This window comes from Sceloporus occidentalis, unplaced genomic scaffold (genome assembly GCF_023333645.1).
Source record: "Sceloporus occidentalis isolate IW3139 unplaced genomic scaffold, rSceOcc1.0.p SCAF_2, whole genome shotgun sequence".
NCBI classification, from domain to species: Eukaryota; Metazoa; Chordata; class Lepidosauria; order Squamata; family Phrynosomatidae; genus Sceloporus; species Sceloporus occidentalis.
This window is the reverse complement of record NW_028316982.1, coordinates 258,137,466-258,158,758: the sequence shown is the minus strand read 5'-3', so window position 1 is coordinate 258,158,758 and position 21,293 is coordinate 258,137,466. Positions and strand designations below refer to the sequence as shown.

The following is a 21,293-nucleotide window of genomic DNA, read 5'->3' as shown; positions in this document are numbered from 1 at the left end:
TCATTTTATGAAATTTGGGCTAGCAGCCATTTTAGAAATAATCAAAAATAATCAAATTGTGGCTCCATGACTGAGATGGCTCCTAATTATCAGTAGTACCAGTTTTTATGCTTGTATCATGAAATAACCAGCTTTCACAAATACCTTGTGTATCATAATACATTCAACTGCCATCCCATTGTCTGCACTCGAAATGTCTCAAGAGCATGGGAGGAAAGCATGACAAAGAAAACCATGCAAAGATTTTATTGAAAGATAATGTTTCAGGTTTATGTTGCAATGGGAACAAAAAACAATTTAGCAAAAATGAGGAAGGAATTTGTTATGACTGGTTGTGTAAGCAGTATTAACGGATGATAGTTAAAATTGTGTTCTCCCTCTCTTTGCTGTGAAGCAATGCGGGATTTTGAAGAAAAAAAATGAAGAATTTTAAAGGAAAAAACAGAGACCAACGTAACTTAAAATGACAACCTCTCTAATATCTGGACTGGCCAGATGTTTCTTTAAAGTTCTTAGCTCTATGGGAGTAATTGAAATTTTGCTCTGAATAGGACGTTTCCAGTGTGTGCTGGAACACACCATGGTAACTTTCTTTAACCTGATGCAATTCATGAGTGTCTGACCAAAGTTCCCATCACCCTGTACTCCCTCCCCAACCAGCATGGGCAGCTTTTTAAAAAATGGTGATAACTTTGTAGACCTTTAGATGTTGTTGAACTAAGAGCATCCTGATGCAGCACAGTAAACAATGAAGTGTGATGGGAGTTGCTGTTCAGTGCTTCCAAAGGGCTGCACAGTTCCCACCCCTGTCTCAAAAAACTTGAGTGTAGGGAAAGGAAAACCCATTTATATGTCATCATACTCTTCTGGGAAAAATATATATATAAAATGTTAATTTACTGTTCTGATACTTGCTGAAATTAAGAATTCAAAAGCTGAAAGTAAGCTTTTGAGTTGCATTTTGATACTACAAATAAAAATTGATAAATTGTGTTTGGTTTGTCTGTGTATGTTTTTATAGACACCTCCTCCCACTTCCCATATTTTCTGTCCTAGTATGGAAATGAATCTGTTCAGTGAGAGAAAGATCACTGCATATACCAGAAAAAGGAAATGAATGGCTCACCAGATGTTGTTGAACTGCAGCTCCCAGCATTCCTTATCATTGGCCATAATGACTTGAGTTGCTACCCGAGAACATCAGGAGAAGCACACATTTCCTACTACTGCTTTAGTCTAAGAATACATTGCGTTTTGGACAGGGGAGCTAAAAGCATATTTTCAGGATGACTCCAGATAATATTGAGGCAACAGAAGACATCAAAATTGGCCCTTGGCCACTGAACTTATTCTTGTTGTGTGCCTTCAAGTCATTACTAACTTATGGCAACCCTAAGGCAGATTTAATGTAGGGTTTTCTGAGGCTGAGATTGTGCGACTTAGCCAAGGTCATCTGGTTAACTTCCATGGCTGAGCAGGGAATTGAACCCTGATCTCCCAGAGACTTAGTTCAACACTTAAACCACTAGTATACCACACTGTCTCTTCCACTGAATTCACCAACATCAAATTTAATGACTCATTGATGAACCAAAGTAGGCATCAGATGCCTTTAATGCTTGGGCAAACTCATATAGCGGTAGGCAATCCCCCAGATAAAATGATCCTAAATTATTTAGGCCAAATGTAAAGCTTTTAAATATCTTTGAAAACTATATACAGTACAGTATCTATTTGTACTGTACCCATTTATTTTCTGACAGGGTAGGCTACCACGCTATTTCTTTTAAAAGTCAAAATGGATTCAGGAAAGGTAGGGAAGTAGTGGTCCTGGAGTATTTTCTGAACTAAGCACAAGTGGGGCTATACTTTGGGGAGGTTTTTCCAATGGAGATTGCAGCATTGTCTAGATGACAATAAAAAGGATGTGTGTGCACTGGCAATGGATAGAGCTAGTCTGTTATATTGTAGTACCCAGATGAGAGCAAATCAAATTCAAGAATTTCATAGCATTGATTAATGGTAGCTAAAGTGGTGTCGAACTGCTTTCTTCCTGCAGTGTGGCAGCAGCCCTAGCCATTGCTAATGTGGCACATCTCTAGAGTAATTGTTCTTAACCTGCAAGCCTTTAGATTTATTTTCTTTTAACTTATGTTATTTGGACTTAATTCCCCAGAATTTCTGACCATTGGTTGAGAAGTGGCTCTAGAGGCATCTCCCCAGACAAATATTTTGTTAGTTACGCTTATATCTTTATTTCAATTTACATTGTTGTTGTTGATCTTCACTTTGACCTCATAACAACTGTGAAGTGGGTCAGGTTGAGAGATAGTGATGTGTACAAGTCACCGCTAGCTTTGTGGTTCAGTCAGGACTCAAACCTGGATACTAGAAATAACTGAAAATGAAATCCTCTGCAAACATAACAAAGCAGAATCATAGAGTTGGAAGAGACCACAAAGGCCATGCAGTCCAACCCCCTGCCATGCAGGAAACCACAAAGCATCCCTGACAGACCTCCAAAGAAGAGACTCCACCATGCTCCGAGGAAGGAGCGTGTTCTAATGTTGAACAGCTCTGTCAGGAAGCTCCTTCCTCCTTAATGATGGAACCTTTTTTCCTGTAGTTTCATTTCATTTCATTGTTCCCTGTTCTAGTCTCTGGAGCAGCAGAATACAAGCTTGCTCCATCCTCAATGTGATACACCTTCAAATACTTAAACAGGGCTATAATATCACCTCTTAACTTTCTCTCCTCCATAGGAAGTGGTGTCAAACTGCATTAATTTTGTAGTGCGGCAGCAACCAAAGTCTTTCGTAGATCTTGAGTATGTGAAGCTTGAAAAAGCCAAGCAACCTTTTTTGTCTTGGGTCATCCACGGGGTCGACATCGACTTGGAAGTCAGTTAACAAGAACAACAAAATCTGCACTGCAGAATTGATGCAGTTTGACCCTGCTTTAATTACCATGGCTCCTTACTATGGGACCCTGGGATTTGTAGGACAATATCATGCTTACACTGTGTTGGCACTGTCCATGGGTTATTTCTTACCATGGGTAAGAAATAAATACAGTGGGCCCTTGGTATCCACAGGGGTTTGGTTCCAGCACTCTCTGTGGATCCCAAAATCCATGGACGCTTGAGTCCCATTATATACAGAGGCATAATAAAATGGTGTCCCTAGTTATATTAAATGGCAAAATCAAGGTTTGCCTTTTGGAATTTATATTTTTGGGGTGAATATTTTCAAACTGTGGATGGCTGACACTGTGGATAAAAAAGAAATCCGTGGCTATAAAGGGCTGACTGTATTTGTTCTTCTTCTTATTATTATTATTTCATTGTATCTGCTAAGGCTGCTTCCTGTGGAATTCTGGGGTTTGTAGTCTAGTGAGGCCTAAGAGTTTTGCCACTGGGGCTGCATCTACAATGGTGAAATAACCCGGTTTGGAACCGCTTTAATTGCCCTGGCTCAAGGCTATGGAATTGCCCTGGCTCAGGGCTATGGAATCCTGGGAACTGTAGTTTTGTGAGGCATTGAGCCTCCACTGTCAGAGAGAGCTCTGGTGCCACAATAAACTACAATTCCCAGGATCCCCTAGCACTGAGCCAGGGCAGTTAAAGCAGTCTCAAACTGCATTCCTGCAGTGTGTCTTGAACCAGAGAAGGCTAAATGCCTCACAAACCACAGTGTGTACGTATTTATTTATGTATTTGTTTGTTTTTTATTATTTAGGAGTATATTTATACTCTGCTCTTTTTCAGCCACAAAGGCTCTCTATTATGGAGATTATCGCACGACTACACTCTTAAAACAAGGCTAAGCCACTTTAACGTCCAACTGTTGCCTCCCGTTGCATTCTGGGGCTTGCAGTTTAAGAAGGGACGTTTAGAGAGCTCTTAGGCCTCACTGGACTACAAATCCCAAAATGCAACAGCACGCTGTCGGAGCAGTAAGAAAGCAGATTAGCCCTGTTTTAAGAGTGTAGCGCCACACTCGACTGAATCATATGGAGCCGTGGCCGTTAAAGCGGTGTGAAAGCGTATTCATGCTGCACTGCAAGTCAGGCCTTGGAGAACACAACAGGCCAAGCTGCGTTGCCATGCCAACCGAACGGGAGAGGGCTTCGCTAACCGCGGCCCCTCCCGCACTTTCGAATCCCGAGCGGTTCCGAAAAGACCCGAACGCGCCGCTCGTCCTCATTGGCTGCCGTCCGGCGTCGCCACCGCCACTTTCTCTCCGCCCCCTTTTCCCGTCGCTGTTTAAATCTGGCCGCAGAGGGACGCCGTAGTTCTTCCTGCGCATGCCCCCTTGCCATTGTCCCTAGCGAGGCGCGAGAGGGAAGATGTCCGGGGTGCAGGCGGTGCGGATCAGCATCGAGTCGGCCTGCGAGAAGCATGTCCAGGAGGTGGGCCTGGACGGGAGCGAGACCTACCTGCAGCCGCTCTCCATGTCGCAGAACCTGGCCCGCCTGGCCCAGCGCATCGACTTCAGCCAGGGCAGCTCCGGCTCCGACGAGGACGAGCCCAGCGCCGCCAGCGCCGCTGCAGGGGGCAGAGAGTGGGCCGGAGCAGGAGCAGCAGCCGCCGCCGAGGAGGAGGAGGAGGACGGTGAGGGAGGGAGGCTGGGCTGCCAGAGAACCACAGGGTTGGAAGAGGCCCCATGAAGGCCCTGGTCCAGCCCAGACCCTTCTCAGTCAGAGCATCGCCATTGACAGGTGGCCATCCAGCCTCTGCTTAAAGGCCTCCAAGGAAGGAGACTCCGCCACACTCCGAGGGAGTTTGTTCCACTGTCGAACAGCCCTTACTGTCAGGAGGTTCCTCCTCATGTTGGGGTGGAATCTCTTTTCCTGGAGCTTGCATCCATTGCTCCATTGGGTCCTAGTCTCTGGAGCAGCAGAAAACAAGCTTGCTCCCTCCTCAATGTAACATCCCTTCAAGTATTTAAACAGGGCTATCATATCACCTCTGAACCTCCCCTTCTCCAAGCTAACCATCCCCTGCTCCCTGAGTCCCTCCTCACAGCTGGGACCTGGCCACCCGTTCTCCCTTTCCCCATCCGGCTGGTAGAACGCAGACTCAACAAAGGGCTGCCCATCTCCTGTTTGTGGGTTCCCAGAGTTGTTTGGCTGCACACTGGGAGGAATGCTGGGCTCAGTGCTCCATTGCTCTGAGTTCCCAGGGCTTTTCTGCTGCTCTTAAAGTGGTAATGGACCAGCTTTGTTCCAAGGATTTGGGCTGCCATTATTAACATTGAAGAATCTCTAATCCAATGGAGTTCAGTAGATCAAAAGGACGTTGAGAATGGGATGCATCTCCAAAGCATCTGAGCGTCTGTCCATATTGTGGCTGCTAAATACCTCTCCCAGCAATGACAGAAGTAACCTATTCCTTCTGTGTCTCCCCTTTGTGTTCTTCAGGTTTGGTGAAGTTCCAGCCGTCTCTCTGGCCTTGGGACTCAGTGAGGAATAACTTAAGAAGCTCCTTGACCGAGATGTGTGTGCTCTACGACGTTCTCACCATCGTCAAAGACAAAAAGTTCATGACTTTGGATCCAGTTATTCAAGAGCCGCTTTCCCAAAAGCAGGTGCCAAGCAGTGGTTTTGCTCATTCTCTTCAGTGACAGCTGCTGTTGACGGTTTAACCGTCCCCATTTAGTGAGGCTGCAGCATCAGTTATTTCGTCTTGGTAGTTCTGTTAACAGAAAGCGTCTTCCTGAGAGTCATTTCTAGTTTCCAGTGCCTCATTTGAAAACGTTGTCAGTGAAAAAGGAAAGCGATTGAAGTGGAATAGTTAACAAGGGCTAAGGGAGGGAGGGGGAAGAATCACAGTAATCATTTTCATACGGATAATTAATAATTTTAATAATGACTAAGCGTTGGCCGTGTTTACACACAGTTGTGAGATTCTGGAGAACTCTGTACATTTTGTCATTCTGAATAGCAGTAATTCTGTAAGGAAGGTTTACTTCAGGGCTGTGGCAGACATGTATCATTCTTTAAAACAGAGAAGCAATCATCTTCAGTACCTGCCTATAATTTGCAGCAGGAAAGATTTGCTTGTTTAGATTTGGAGGCTTGTGTGGTCACTATCTATGCTAGTTTCCGTTCCTCTTGAATTTTTAAAATCAGTATAGTGGAACAAGATGACATTGGAATCGATTGCCGTTCTGAGTTGTTTGTTCATTTCTAGAATCCTCAGGTTCTGCAACTAGTTTCCAAGAAGAAATCATTGGCTGCAGCAGCTCAGATTCTACTGAAAGGAGCAGAAAGGTTGTCTAAATCAATTGCAGAAAGTCAAGAGAACAAGCGACAGAGAGACTTCAACTCTGAATTGTTACGCTTGAGGCAGCACTGGAAGCTGAGGAAAGTGGGAGATAAAATCCTTGGGGACTTGAGCTACAGGAGCGCAGGTACGCTAGGCAAAGCGTTAGTCCGAAGTTCCCTGAATCTGGCAGTATCTCTGAACACCACCTTTTCCCTAAATATTTAGGCCTTGTGTCTCCTGAACTGATCAAACACAGAGAAGAAAGGTAAAGATAAATTGGTGCCTACACGGCTTCATTTTGGCACCAAGTAAAAACCTGTTTACTGAAGCTTTTAGGAACTTACTGGTTTTACTCCAAAATGTTAACACACATGGTTTTAAACTGTTTTAATCTTTTAAACCTGTTTTAATTATTGTTTTAAATTGTGTTAATCTGCTAAAATGGATTTTACTTGTAAACTGCCCTGAAATTTTGAGTCCATATCTCCCGCTTCTCCCTTCGGATCGAAGTGGGATTACAACAGTAAAAACATCATAAAATACATACAAAATACATCAATCAAAAATAAAAAGGGAAGAGTTGTTACAGTATTGCTCACAGTCATAAGAATTGAGTCATCACATTCAGATGTTCAAAATCAGATTAGAGGAGATCCGTTGGATAGGCCCACTAGAAGAGATCCATCTTCAATGCCCTCTTGAAGGCTTCCAAAGAAGGTATAAATACTCTCAATCCCATGATAGGGTCACTTTAGGGTCACCATAAATTGGAAACAACCTGGAGGCATACAACAACAGCAACATATAAATGTTTTAGTCAAGATAAATTCACAGCAGAATGGCTAGATAGCATGCAGTATTCACCAACCCAGTCTTTGCTAACTAATTCTCATACTGTCCAATTTTTTCAATAATTTGTTAGCTTTTAACTATTGTGGCTAACAAAATTGTTGCTGTGAGTCAAGAAATTCCTAATTCATACCTCTGTTATGAACTAACTAGCATAGGTGGCATTAAGAATTACTGGGAATGTGTGTGATTTGAATACATAAGTGTTCTGTTAACATTAAGGAAGCATTATTGTAAGAACAGCACTGTCAGATAAGCACTCTCATGCGTCCCTAAGATAATAATTTACTGTTTGTTTGAAAACACTAAGATCCAGTGCAAATAAAATGTGGAAAACTGTAAATATGTCTACCAATTGACAATTGGTTTCTCTTACATATAGTACTACTATATTGTCTAAAACTTTAGGTATTAGAGTGTGCTGTACTTCATTTGAGCCAATATTTATGGTATCAACATCATGACAAATACTAAAATGCCTAATATATTAGATGTTTTTAATGCACGCTGTATGGCTTAGCTGTCTTCAACAGACTGATCTGTTTCAACCTTTCTTCTTAGGATCTTTGTTTCCTCATCATGGTACATTCGAAGTAATTAAAAACACAGACATTGATCTGGATAAAAAGATTCCTGAAGATTACTGCCCTCTGGATGTTCAGATCCCCAGTGATTTAGAGGGAACTGCCTATGTCAAGGTTTGTCCACATCATATTTTGTAGATTTTGTTAGTGTTCATGAAATACAAAAAAAAAAAAGCCAGTCTTCTTTTTTCTTTTTCTTCTTCTTTTTAAATCTAGGTATCTATTCAGAAGCAAGCACCAGATATAGGGGATCTTGGTACAGTAAATCTTTTTAAAAGACCTCTTCCAAAATCAAAGCCAGGTATAACAATATTCAGTCATGTTTCTTGAGTGTTAACTCTCAGAAGTGTGTAATCATGAATATTGTGTAATTTTCTGAGGCATTAATTGGGAGTAAAAATCAATCGCTCAGACCTTTTGGGGGGGCTGAAACCATTTAAATCTGTTAACATTTATGTCAGGTGTGATGTGGATTCTGCTTTGTAGGGGAGATTCAAGTGTGCACAATTATTTGGCTTCATAAACACACAGACATTTCAGTGAAGGAAAAAAATTCTTGTGGCTTCCATTCCAGGGATATAGGATGTACTTTTTGTACTAGGACTGGTCAATTTCTGGCGTTCTAGAAATGTTGGATTTCAGACCCAGAATTCCCAGCTTGCATAGGCAGTTGTAAAAGATGATCAGGAGAGCAAAGCATTCTCTGCCCCTGTTATGTACAGATACAGGAAATGATGTGTTCTATAAAGAGTTTACAAAAATGCACTGGTGGTTTTACTGTTTCTTTGTACAGTTGTAGCAGCAGGTAATGTGAAGCTGCTGGTCTGCAAACAACCATGAACATTATTTGGCCCTTGTGTTCTTGTTAAAAATATGATGGTGGTAGCCAACAAACCCCACGTATACAGGGAAATTGATCTGCGGAGGATGGGGAAAGTAGAAATAAATTGAATATTAAACTTTAACCCACTCCCAGTAGGGAGCTTAATATTTGGGTTTGCATCTTTCTATACCTGCTGATGGCAGCAACATGTTCATTCTTATCTGATCTGTTTTTACAATTCCATTCCTGAGAAACTTAATGACTTTACAGATCCTAAATGATTTTCATTAAGAAGGATCCAGATTTCAGAAAAGTTACTGTTGTGGAATACAACTCCCAGACTCCTCCAGCCAGTCTTACCCAGATATGAACATGCTAGCTTGTGGATTCTGGGAGCTGTAGTCCTTAAGGTAAATTTTCCAAGCTCTGAAAATTTCACACTCAGTAATTCATGTTTCTTTCACCCCTTCACAGCTCTGCATACACATTGTTTAGTATTGTCTAAAACCTGAACTGTCTTTAGAAGATTCAAACTGTTTATACATTTTGTCTGTCTTGTCTTTTTGGCCTGTTTATAATGTGCTGGACCTCTCAATCAGTATACCAATTTCCCCTGATTTCTAGTTATAGTTCATGACTGTTCATTATTTCCTGTCTTATTTAGGGGCTATGCACTGGCAAACAAAACTGGAGACTGCACAGAATGTCTTGTTGTGTAAGGAAATCTTTGCCCAACTGTCTCGAGAAGCTGTGCAGATTAAATCTCAAATTCCTCATATAGTTGTGAAGAACCAAATAATTTCCCAACCATTCCCAGGTAATAATCCCAAGGGATTTGAAGTAAATTAATTAAAATCTGGCAAGGTGTTTCCTGGAAGAAAGAGAAGAGGCGTCATAGAGACTCTGGAAAACATAACATTTACTCTTGCACCTCCAGAATCCTGTAGCCAGCCTACCTGGTAGTTTGGGGGGAATCATGGTTCAGAAAATGAATTTTTACAAGACCCAATCTTCAGTAACACTGCATTAAAATGTTTAGAAGATAGCAACATCAACATAATTGGCTTAGGATCAAGCTAATTGGACAAATTATCTTTGCTTGTTGCTTCCTGCTAAAACTTTCTAGTTACAGAGGCCCTTGTCATTTGCCACCTTTAAAGTAGTTTGGCAACTGCAAAGGAGAGGGATTTTTCTGCATAAGCCAGGATGGGTTGCTTTGGAAGATATGCCCAGGCTTTTAAGAAAGTTCTTGAAGATCCATTTATTGTAGTTGACTTTTTCTCAATCTTACAGTATTGGACTGGTTTTGTGTGTGTGTGTGTGTGTGTGAACTTGCTAAATTTTAGTGCTCTGTGGGCTGGATATGTGTTGTTATTCTTGGGCCAAATGACAATTGCTAGTTCCATCTAGGATAGATCAACTGAATCAATAATAACTTGGTAAGTCAACACTTAATAGTTTCTATCAATTCAAAGAAGTAGCCATGTTAGTTTCTAGTGGCACAGTGGTTAAATGCTGGTACCACAGCCATTCACAGCCATAAGGGTGTGAGTTTGATCCCAGGCAGTGCTCCAGGGTCAACTCAGCCTTTCATCCTTCCATAGGTTGCTGAAATTAGTACGCAGTTTGTTGGGGGCAATTAGATTACACATTGTTAACCACTTAGGGAATGCTTAAATGCACTGATAAGCAGTATAGAAATGTACTTGGTATTTCTCGATTAAGAAAAAGAGCCCTCCCTCCAGTCCATCTGCCTTGGTCCAGGCCTCAGAGGGAGAGAAGAATGCTGAACCTTATGCCCTCCCCCCCCCCCATTCCCTTCTCCTTTTGTGTCGTGTCTTTTTAGATTGTAAGCCTGAGGGCAGGGAACCGTCTATTATCCCCTCTCTTGTAAGCCGCCCGGATTCCCAGTGATTGGGCGGCATATAAATAAATCCTATTGTTATTATTATTGTTATTATTTTGCTATTGCTATTGCAATATAAAAAGGAGGAGAGGGAGGAATGTAGCAGCAGCTTTAAGACTAACTGGTTTTTCTTTTAGCATGAGTGTCATGGGTATAAACCCATTTCTTTTCTGTACTGCATCTGAAGAAGTGTGTTACATCCATGAATGCTCATGTTAAAGTAAAAATCAGTTAGTCTAAAGGTGCTGCTACACTTCTTCTTTCTCCCTGTCCCCTCCTTTCCTTCTTTTTATTCCATCAATGCAGTAAATCTTTTCTGGTTGTAGCTAACAATTGGATTTAGGGCTTGGTGTTTACTAATTTTGTAATTAGCAATTATGTAATTAGCAGTAATTATGATTGGTACAATATGTTTTTTTAAATGTAACCTGCCATGAAATGGGTTTTGTACAAAAAAAAGTGGCCTCCACATTCACGGGGGTTAGGGGAACAAGACCTCAGTGAATGCGGAGTACTACAAGTAACCCCTTCCTCCCACGCAGTAGCCATTTCCAGGGCAGGAGGGGTTTGGAGAGTGGAGCACTCCCTTCATCTCGGCCAAGGCCTGATCTTTCCCAAGACTTTCCAGGGTAGAAGGGGCTCAGAGTTTAACATTTGCGAATAACCAAAACCACAAATATTGAACCCACAAATGTAGAGGGCCAATTGTATTTGTTAATATGTTGGGAGTCAGAAACAGTTTTCATTCATTGATGTAGATCAATCCATTGACACTTATGAAGTTATTATATGTGTATTGGAAAAGTATGTGTTGTTGAAGGCTGTCATGTTTTTTTTTTCTTTCTGTGCCTTCATTTTATTTTGTAGGTTTGCAGCTATCTATTACTTTGTGTCACTCTTCAGATGACAAGAAATCCCAAAAATCTGCCTCTGAGAAACAAGGTCCAGAGGATCACCTTTATGTTCTTGAACATAATTTGCACCAGCTGATCAGGGAGGTAATATACTCTTCCTATATATTTGCCCATGTCGCTTTCTAATACAGTGCGCCCGCCTCATACACTGGTGTGCCTTATGTGGCTTTCAGCATATGCTGATAGCTGTATTGGAAAAAGGGGCAGCGCACCCGGAAGGGGTAATGGCGCGTGCACAAGCCCCATTCATTTAAATGGGGATCGATCATATATGGAATGCCCCTTACGCAGAGGGGCCAGAACGGATCCCCCGCATAAGGGAAGGGCCAACTGTATAATCAGTGCAGTCTGATGGTCCTGATGTATATAAACTGTTCTCTGGGCAAAACTATTTTTGCCCTAGTTGCAGAAAATTTTCCTGTAAGGCCATGTAATGTTCTGTCTTTATCTAATGCTCTGTCTCTGTCTAATTCAATTAACACACTTCATGAATAAAACCAAAAAAGGTTTATTGGAAAAGATTAGCACAGTAGCACAACTTTGCCAACTTGGAATTAACAAGATAGGTTTCATTTCTGTACCCTCTCCAGATCTACCTTCCTCCTCCCTGTTCACATTCCATTCCTAAGGAGAGCTAGGAGCTCTACACCCTTAGTTCACATACAACAAAGTCTCCTACAGCTGTTCACCCTCCTCCTCTCCCACTCAGGCTCCCAACATGACTAGAACATGGCTAAGCAGGCCTAACGTTAACATAGCAGAGGGAGCTATGAGGGTGACTCTGACAGGCCATTTGAAGTGGACAGTGAAGTCCAAAAAGAGGGCACCTGGGATGTAATCCTGACTTTTCATCTGTTATGGATTCAGGTTGTGGCAGCTAAAATGTTTGGCCTCTAAGAAATTAAGTGTGTATTCCAGGCCCCCTTCTCCATCTTCAGATGTTTTGAAGTACATCATAATGGACAACATGAAATCAATGAGGTAGTTGGAAATTTGCCTCTAGACCCCTCCCAAATTGCCAGCCCATGGACTAGAAGAGAGCTGCCTGGAAGCTTCTGGGAGCCGTAGTCCAACATATTAAGGGAAATGTTGGAGTGAATCTAAAGTATTTCATTGACACATCAGCTTATGATAGGCTGCTGGAATGCATTTTGCTGATCTTGATACACCAGCGAGCCGCTTGTTGTCCTGCCCTTTCTTAGTTTAGCACATTATTTTATTCATTTTAGAGAGTTAAAATACTGCTTTTCCTTAAAAAAAAAATCCCCAAATTAATCCCCAAATAAAATCCTGGTAAAATGCAAGGATGCCAGTCAATATGACAGTAAAATCTCATTTAAAATAGCTGAAAGGCAAGGGTGCAGTGGTAGCAGCCAGGAAAATGCCTGGGCAAACAAATACAGTGGTGCCTCGGGTTACGAAATTAATTCGTTCCGCTGTCAATTTCGTAACCCGAAAGGCTTTCGCAAGCCGAATCCCCATAGGCGCTAATGGGGAAAAGCCGCGATTTGGTGTGAAATCGCGCAGAAAAGCACCAAAAGTTTTTTCGTAACCCGAAAAAACTTTCTTAACCCGGAAAATTTTTTTTAAATTATTTTTTTTCGTATCCTGAAAATTTCGTAACCTGGGTATTTCGTATCCCGAGGTACCACTGTATGTCTTAAATTGTTGGCATTCCAGATTAAATGCCTGCCTCATCTCAATATGGAGATCATCCCACAGAGTGTACACAATAGTAGATGTAGCCCTTCTGTATACCAAAGCCAAGTGACCATCAGTAGATAGTGCTACATTAAGTTAGTGCTCTTCCCAAAATGTAAGTAAGAACCAGGTATTATATTGCCCCCCCCCCCAATTCTCTTCATTCCATGAGTCTTCCTTGATTTCTTTGTGTGGCTGAGAAATTTTCCCAGAGTTGAAAGGGGCAAATGCATCATAGTTCTTTCAATCAGAATCTCCAGAGGGTGCTGTTGCCCCATAATGCAAGTAGAAGTGCTTGAATATCTGTAAAAGGACCAAGAAAGGACTAGAAATCTCTAGGGGGCAATGTTCTTTGGAGGAGTTGTTCTTCACAGAACTCGTTGCTTTGAGGGTTGGAACTGTCATTTCCTTGCAGGCAATCTTTTCTGTTAATGTAATTGAAATATAACAGATATTTAAGAGCTATGTTTCAGGATCCATGTTCTATCTTTGCCACCATTCTTAAACTATACAAGCTCCCAACAGTAAGCTGCCTTGTTTAGGTTCCAAAGTCATTGGCCAGAAGTTCCCAAAGGTTTTCTTCCATTTGAACAAGGAAACCTTTAGTTGAAAACTGTAAGCTGGACCACAGCAGTTTGCTTCTGTATTTTATTCAGAGCTAGAAATGGTTGCTTTTTGAAATTACAGTTCCAGAATTCTCCAACCTGGCCCCAGTAGCTGGAGGATTCTGAGAATCATAATTCCAAAAAGTAACTTTTCCACATTCTGATTTTGTCATAATTAAAATGATATTATATATAGTTGTTTGCTTTGGTCAGCATTCTGGCATGATGGTCTCTGTGGTTTCTAGCTTTAGATTAGAATTGGCCTGTACAGTTGGCTTCTTCTAATACTTTCCCTCCTCCTCTGGCAGTTTCACAAGCAGACCCTGAGCTCCAGTATGATGCCTCACCCAGCAAGTGCACCTTTTGGTCCTAAGAGAATGAGATTGGCGGGGCCACAAGCTTTTGATAAAAATGAGATCAGTTCCTTGCAACCAAGTGAGGGGCTTCTGGAGAAGATTTTAAAGCAGGCAAAACATATCTTTCTGAGATGCAGGTATGCATTCATATCTTTCAAGGCAAAGTTTATTGTACGTTAAATCCTCTGGGCACTTCACTTAAGTTGCAGAAGGGTGTTCATACCTGGCAAATCTGATAAACATTTTCTATAAATATCTTTATGTAAGAGTTTTAACCACCTGCTTTCCATTTTGGTGGACATTGGCTTGACAGTCTGTTTAAAGTGAAGATTTCTGTGCATATGTATCTCACTCCCAAATGGTGACTTATGACCAGCTGTTGTGTTCAGTGAGCTTTGTCTGTTGATGGATAGACCAGAGGGGGACCCCAGTGTGGCATCAAGAACTGCAAAAAAGTGAAGCTGAGTTAAGAATTGTTTCCAGTTTAATGACAGTGCATCTAATGAGCAATTTAAAACTTTGGTGGATGTCCTTATACCTGTCCAGTAACATCTAGATGAGAGCCACTTTGGTACAGTAATGTAATGGTCACACTAAAGGCAAGGGGAAGTATAGCATCCAGAAAAAGAGTAGTAGTAGTACCACTATGTTATGCTTTGGTGATGCTTTATATGGAATATCTTGTCCTGTTCTGGGCAACAGAACTGAAGAAAGTTAAGAGCAAACTAAGATGTCTCTAGAAACCAAGCCCTGTGAGGAATGGTTGGAGAAAAGATTGAGGGAAGATATCATGACTATGTCAAGCTGGTGTGGTGTAGTGATTTGAATGTTGGACTATGACTATGGGTTTGATTCACTGCTCGACCATGGATTTGTCTTAGGGTCGCCATAAGTCAGAAACAACTTGAAGGCACGCCACAACAACAATTATAACCATTTTCAAATATCTGAAAATAGAGCCAACTTGTTTTCTATGCTCCAAAGAGCAGCCCCCAACCATTGGATGCAGATTTCAAGAAAGAAGATTCTGATAAAGCATTAGGAAGGTGGTCATTGATTTTCACATTGGAATGGATTATCCCAGAAGATGATAGACCATCAGTAAAAGGTTTTTTTCATTGGCGGTTTTTAAACAAAAGTTGGATTGCCATCATGGGCTTTCTGCATGGTGCAATTGGGGCTGATGACCTGTAAGGTCCTTTCAAATTCATTCTGTGAGACTCTGACCCTGAGCTCTTTAGCAGAGGACAAGCTAAATAAGGAATATATGATAATAGAACAAGAAATAAATATAGATTTGTACAAATATGATGGATTGAAGGAAATTTAATTTTTCAAGCATGCCCCCCCCCGATGATTGCTTATATCTTTTCCCCCCCTTCCTGTTCTTTCTTCCTATTTTGTATGATTCACCTAATGAATAATTCATACTGGCTTTATTAATGCATATAAAATATGGATGTGCAAAATATAAGTATTAGTTGCTATTGATAATAGTAGCTTTAGTAGCATTTATCATGTGTTAATATTGCTGGTCTGGTCTTAAATGTTATATCTCAAATGTTATATCTATTTACTTCTAGAATCATATTGGTGTATATAAATAATATGGTCTGACAGAATCTGCTAGGCTCCCCCTGCCCCCCGGGCTGGTAATATAGACAAGGAAATTACCATTAAATGTTCTGAAAACTAGTTTTTTATGGTTCCAGGACAGCTCGGACCATTGACAGCCTTGCCAGCCGTATTGAAGATCCCCAAATTCAAGCCCACTGGTCAAACATTAATGATGTCTATGAGTCAAGTGTCAAAGTCCTGATCACCTCCCAAGGTTATGAGCAGATATGCAAGTAAGTATGAAATGGGATGAAACACTTTTGCTTCACTCCTTAATAACAGCAGAGATGGTGGAATGTCTGTAAATTCCCAGTTGAGGTGCCCTGCAGATATCTCGAACCTAAATGTTCAAAGATGTTTATTAAAAGGAAAATGTTGAGGAAGCAATTTCAAGCAGTGGTTATGATGCTTATTTGCTTATTTTTTTTAAAAAAAAAAGTATACTGTGATATGCTGCTGAGCCAGGCATGTATGCTTAAATAAGAGGTTCGAAAATGAGAGCTTGGCAATGCTGGCTAGGGAATTCCAAGAGCTGTGGTCTAAAAGCTAAACTTTCCATGATCCGTACAGGGTGAGTCTTCCTTATCCAAAATGCTCCAAAATCTGAAACTTGTGGAGGTACAAGATAAGTAACTTATTATGTACATTTGTGAAGCTGGAGAGGGACACGAGGCTGGAGATAGATGAGCAGGAGTGCCGCTGCCACCAGATCAAAGGCAGAAATGGGTGGGTGGTGGACTCTCCAGAGATCTACTGTATAGTAACCAAACCCTTCATATAAAATAAAATACAGTCCACAAATACTCCACCATTTTATTTTATATACAGATCTGATTACTGTACAGGAGATCTCCAGGGAGCCCTCCAGTTACCCGCTTCTGCCTTCAAGGTGATGGTAGTGGCACTCATTTTCATTTGCAAGGCAGAAGCAGGCAAATATTTTAAAATCCAAAAATATCCAAAATCTGAAACAGTTCTTGTCCCAGGCATTTCAGATATGGGAAAATCAGCCTATAATACTTGGACTTTACCACCACTACCACCCTGCTCCAGTCCTATGAAGCCTGTGCTCCACTTGTACTAATACCTTAATGCTTTTAAAGGTCCATTCAGCTGCAGCTGAATATTGGTGTTGAGCAGATCAGAGTGGTACACAGAGATGGAAGAGTGATCACACTGTCTCATCAAGAACAAGAACTACAAGATTTTCTTCTCTCTCAGGTAAAAACATTTCCCAGTTACAGTGTATGTTATATGACCTCAGTTAGTGTGCATGTGTGTCTTTTAATGCAATTTCTGCTTTACAGCTGAATATTAAATACATTCTTGGGCTTTTTAAAAGGAAGAGGTTAAAATTTTAATGTTACAGGTGCAAAGGAGTTGTGCTGGTGACAACAAAATAAAGAAGAGGGAGTGACAAGAAAACCCTCTTTTAGTCCAGAATAGTTTGTAGACTACTCCTATATCCATATCGAACTGCCAAGAGTGCACTTGTAAAATACATATACTTTTTAATTATTGTCTGTGCCATGGCACACATTTGGACATTGTGCTAAGCCAGTTTTTTTAAAAAACAATTCTAGTTTACTGTGAAAAAGCAAGCTGCTCTGTCACTCCTGTCGGAGCTGTGATATCAACAATCAGGGAGCCTCCAATGGTTCAGCATAATTCTGGTTTGTTTCTCTCCTAACAAGCTGGACTTATGACCCAGAGGTTTTTTTTTTCTTGGTTTATGAGTCTCACTTACTTAGAACAGTAATACTGGCTGCTGTATTCAGATTTTTTTTTTAAATTTTAAATTTTATTTATTACAAATAAAGTACACATACATAACATGTAACATATAACATATAACATAAACCAATAACATTCATCTCTATCGTCCCCTTCCCTCCCCCCTCCCCCTCCCCTAGACTTAAAATTCCTTCCATACTCCTCTTCATACATTCCCTAGACTAGACAATCTGTATTCAGATTTTTTAAAAATAAGCCAGTTCCTGACAGATGATCTGTGATCTGTTTAACTACTTCTGCTTCCAGGAAGAACACTGCAGTAAGTCAAAGATCTTTTAGAACCATGACTTATTGATGTGTGAATGAGGTCATTTACAATTTGTTCATGACAGCCAAACATTGCAGACTTTGGTTGTGATATTGTTGATTAGTTTAAACTAGTTTAAACATACTGAATCAGGTTTTGAGTGGTGAGTCAACAGGTAAGTAAATCCAACTGATTTAACGGCTCTACTCTAGTTTGGACTAATAGAAGAATTTAGGTCACTGGATAACTTGGTATTTCTTAATAATAATTCCACAAGGTATCTAAACCACTGAAATTGTATTATGGTAGTATAGCTAAAAACTGCTTGCTGTTGCGGGGAAATAATCACTGAGAAGTTTGTAGAACATACTAGGAAAAATAGGGGAAGACACACTAATTGTTGCTTTTACTTATTTCAGATGTCACAGCATCAAGTGCATGCAGTTCAGCAGTTGGCTAAAGTTATGGGATGGCATGTACTCAGTTTCAGTAACCATGTGGGTTTAGGACCTGTAGAGAGTATTGGCAATGCGTCAGCCATAACTGTGGCATCACCAAATGGAGACTATTCGATTTCAGGTACTGAGAATTGTGGCTCTTTCAGTGACCCATTTGAAATGTGAAAACAAGCCAGGGTTCTGGGGGAAGCTGAGGGGTATTGTTCATAAGGAGTCTTATCAGTGTATCCTAACAACTGCTGACAGTGGTGATAAACTGTGTACTATGTCCTATCCATTGTTTATTTAGTGTGAGGCATGAACTCATCATAACCGTGTCACTCTGGAAAGAATCCAGAGCAGGGGTAGGCAACCTTTTTGAGCCGGGGGCCGGGTTGGTGTCCCTCAGGCGACTGGGGGGCCGAAGCCGGGGGTGGAGCTTCAACCCTCCAGGGCGGGGCCACATGTGAGGAGTGGAGCTTCCACCCTCTGGGGCGGGGCCGTGTGCCAGGGGTGGAGCTTCCACCCTCCGGGGCGGGGCTGCGTGCCGGGGGCGGGGCTTCCACCCTCCAGGGGCCACGCCTCCCCATTTTTGCTGGCCCCTGACGGGGCCCCAGGCCCCGTCAGAAACCGGCAAAAAAGCTGGTGGGGGTCACCAGCGCTGGAGGGCCCCAGCAACGGCACCGGGCCTCCCAGAGGCCCCCTGCCGCCGTCGGAACCCTTCTGGAGGGCCCCAGCAATGGCAAAGGGCCCCCCAGAGGCCCCCTGCCGCCCTCGGAGCCCTACTGGAGGGCCCCAGGGATGGCAAAGGGCCCCCCAGAGGCCCCCTGCCGCCCTCGGAGCCCTCCTGGAGGGCCCCAGGGACGGCAGCAGGCCCCCCAGAGGCCCCCTGCCGCCCTCAGAGCCCTACTGGAGGGCCCCAGGGACGGCAGCAGGCCCCCCAGAGGCCCCCTGCCGCCCTCGGAGCCCTCCTGAAGGGCCCCAGGGATGGCAAAGGGCCCCCCAGAGGCCCCCTGCCGCCCTCGGAGCCCTCCTGGAGGGCCCCGGGGACTGCAAAGGGCCCCCCCAGAGCCCCCCTGCCGCCGTCGGAGCCCTCCTGGAGGGACCCAGGGACTCCAAAGGGCCCCCCAGAGGCCCCCTGCCGCCCTCGGAGCCCTCCTGGAGGGCCCCAGGGACTGCAAAGGGTCCCCCAGAGACCCCCTGCCGCCCTCGGAGCCCTCCTGGAGGGCCCCAGGGACGGCAGCAGGCCCCCCAGAGGCCCCCTGCCGCCCTCGGAGCCCTCCTGGAGGGCCCCAGGGACGGCAAAGGGCCCCCCAGAGGGCCCCTGCCACCGTCAGAGCCCTCCTGGAGGGCCCCAGGGATGGCAAAGGGCCCCCCAGAGGCCCCCTGCCGTCATCGGAGCCCTCCTGGAGGGCCCCAGGGACGGCAGCGGGCCCCCCAGAGGCCCCCTGCCGTCATCGGAGCCCTCCTGGAGGGCCCCAGGGACGGCAGCGGGCCCCCCAGAGGCCCCCTGCCGTCATCGGAGCCCTCCTGGAGGGCCCCAGGGACGGCAGCGGGCCCCCCAGAGGCCCCCTGCCGCCCCCGGAGCCCTGCTGGCGGGCCCCAGAGACGGCAGCGGGCCTCTTAAAGGCCCGCCGCCGCTGCCGCCCATCGCGGCTTTTCGCCGCTCTGGGCGCCGCCATTTTGGGCGGCAAAATGGCCGCGAAGTCTCGCGCGACCTCCCCCAAGGTCGCACAAGATTTCGCCACCATTTAGGGCGAAAAATGGCGGCGCCCATAGCCCCAGAGGCCGCTCTGGGCGCCACCATTTTGGGCGGCAAAATGGCGGCGCCCATAGCCCCAAAGGCCACTTTGGGCGCCGCCATTTTTTCACCCAAAATGACGGCGAAGTCTCGCGCGACCTCGGGGGAGGTTGCGCAAGACTTCGCCGCCATTTTGCCGACCAAAATGGCGGCGCCCAGAGCGGCGAAGGCAACAGGAGGCAGGGGCCGGCCCGCGGGCTGGAGGTTGCCGACCCCTGATCCAGAGCCTTCAACTTAAACAAATCAGGGAGTGAAAGATGTTTAAAATGTTGTGATATCTGGATGAACCCTACTTATGAACTATAGGAAAGCATTCCAACTTCAGGTATCCACATGACAATTACAGTCGGCCCTTCTTATACACAGATTTTTTATACACGGATTCAAGCATACACGGTTTGAAAATGTTCCAAAAAAGTATAAATTTACCTTGATGTTCCATTTTTTATTAGGGACACCATTTTGCTATGTCATTATATTTAATGGGACTTGAGCATACACGGATTTTGTTATACACGGGGGGATCTTGGAACCAAACCCCAGTACAGGATCCACTGTACTTCTTGTTGTTGTATGCCTTCAGGTCGTTTCTGACTTGGTGACACTATTACAGGGTTTTCTTGGCAAGTTTCTTCGGAGGGGTTTGCCATTGCCATCTTCTCATGGTGAGAGTGTGTGACTTGCCCAGTGGCTTTCTGTGGCTGAACAGGGAATCGAACCCTTGTCTTCAGAGTCATAGTCCAACACTCAAACCACTACATCATGCTGGCTTATGGCAATTACTGTACCATTTTATTCAAGATGAGAGATGGGAAATACAAGGTTTTCCAGATGATGTTAGATCTTACTGGTTATTGTGGTGACACAAACTGATAATATTTGCAGTCCAGCAGCATTTGATTGTATAATATTCTTGAAGGCTGGAGCAGTGAATTATTATTGATGTTGATATATGTTTGTTTTTCTGCAGTACGCAATGGTCCAGAAAGTGGCAGCAAGGTTATGGTGCAGTTTCCACGATGCCAGTGCAAGGATCTCCCCAAAAGTGATGTGCTGCAAGACAATAAATGGAACTACCTTCGTGGCCCATTCAAAGAAATTCAGTGGAACAAAATGGAAGGGCGCAACTTTGTATACAAAATGGAACTCTTGATGGCTGCACTGACCCCCTGCTCCTAGGTCAAACAATGCACCAAGGAGGACTGTTATTACAAATCCAACAGGAAGATGGCAAATTGGCATGCACATTTCAGAAAGTGTTTAAACTTGTATTTTTGTGTTCTATTATCAGTTCCGGATACCTACCTGCATTTTTTTCATTACTGAGTTACATAATTAGTAAAACAAACTCTTGTGAATTTGACACCTTCATGTTCCTGAATGCAGTTTAT

General features: G+C 43.5%; 1 protein-coding gene across 1 annotated transcript; it reads left to right on the top strand.

Moving 5' to 3' along the window:
* The first annotated feature begins 4,333 nt into the window (after positions 1-4,333).
* On the top strand, positions 4,334-21,102 carry MED17 (mediator complex subunit 17). The gene is made up of 12 exons (XM_089512834.1): positions 4,334-4,612; positions 5,422-5,588; positions 6,194-6,413; positions 7,679-7,815; positions 7,918-8,002; positions 9,189-9,341; positions 11,298-11,428; positions 13,959-14,143; positions 15,719-15,856; positions 16,727-16,844; positions 18,084-18,243; positions 20,873-21,102. The coding sequence occupies exons 1-12, from the start codon at positions 4,348-4,350 to the stop codon at positions 21,079-21,081; spliced, it is 1,968 nt and encodes a 655-aa protein (XP_089368960.1). The 5' UTR covers positions 4,334-4,347; the 3' UTR covers positions 21,082-21,102.
* The last annotated feature ends 191 nt before the right edge of the window (positions 21,103-21,293 follow it).

Excerpts from the sequence above, each read along its gene's own strand:
- MED17 (XM_089512834.1), top strand. The coding sequence starts at position 4,348 with ATGTCCGGGGTGCAGGCGGTGCGGATCAGCATCGAGTCGGCCTGCGAG. Across the intron at positions 9,342-11,297 it reads AATTTCCCAACCATTCCCAG|GTTTGCAGCTATCTATTACT; the intron begins GTAATAATCCCA and ends TTTATTTTGTAG. Across the intron at positions 18,244-20,872 it reads TGGAGACTATTCGATTTCAG|TACGCAATGGTCCAGAAAGT; the intron begins GTACTGAGAATT and ends GTTTTTCTGCAG.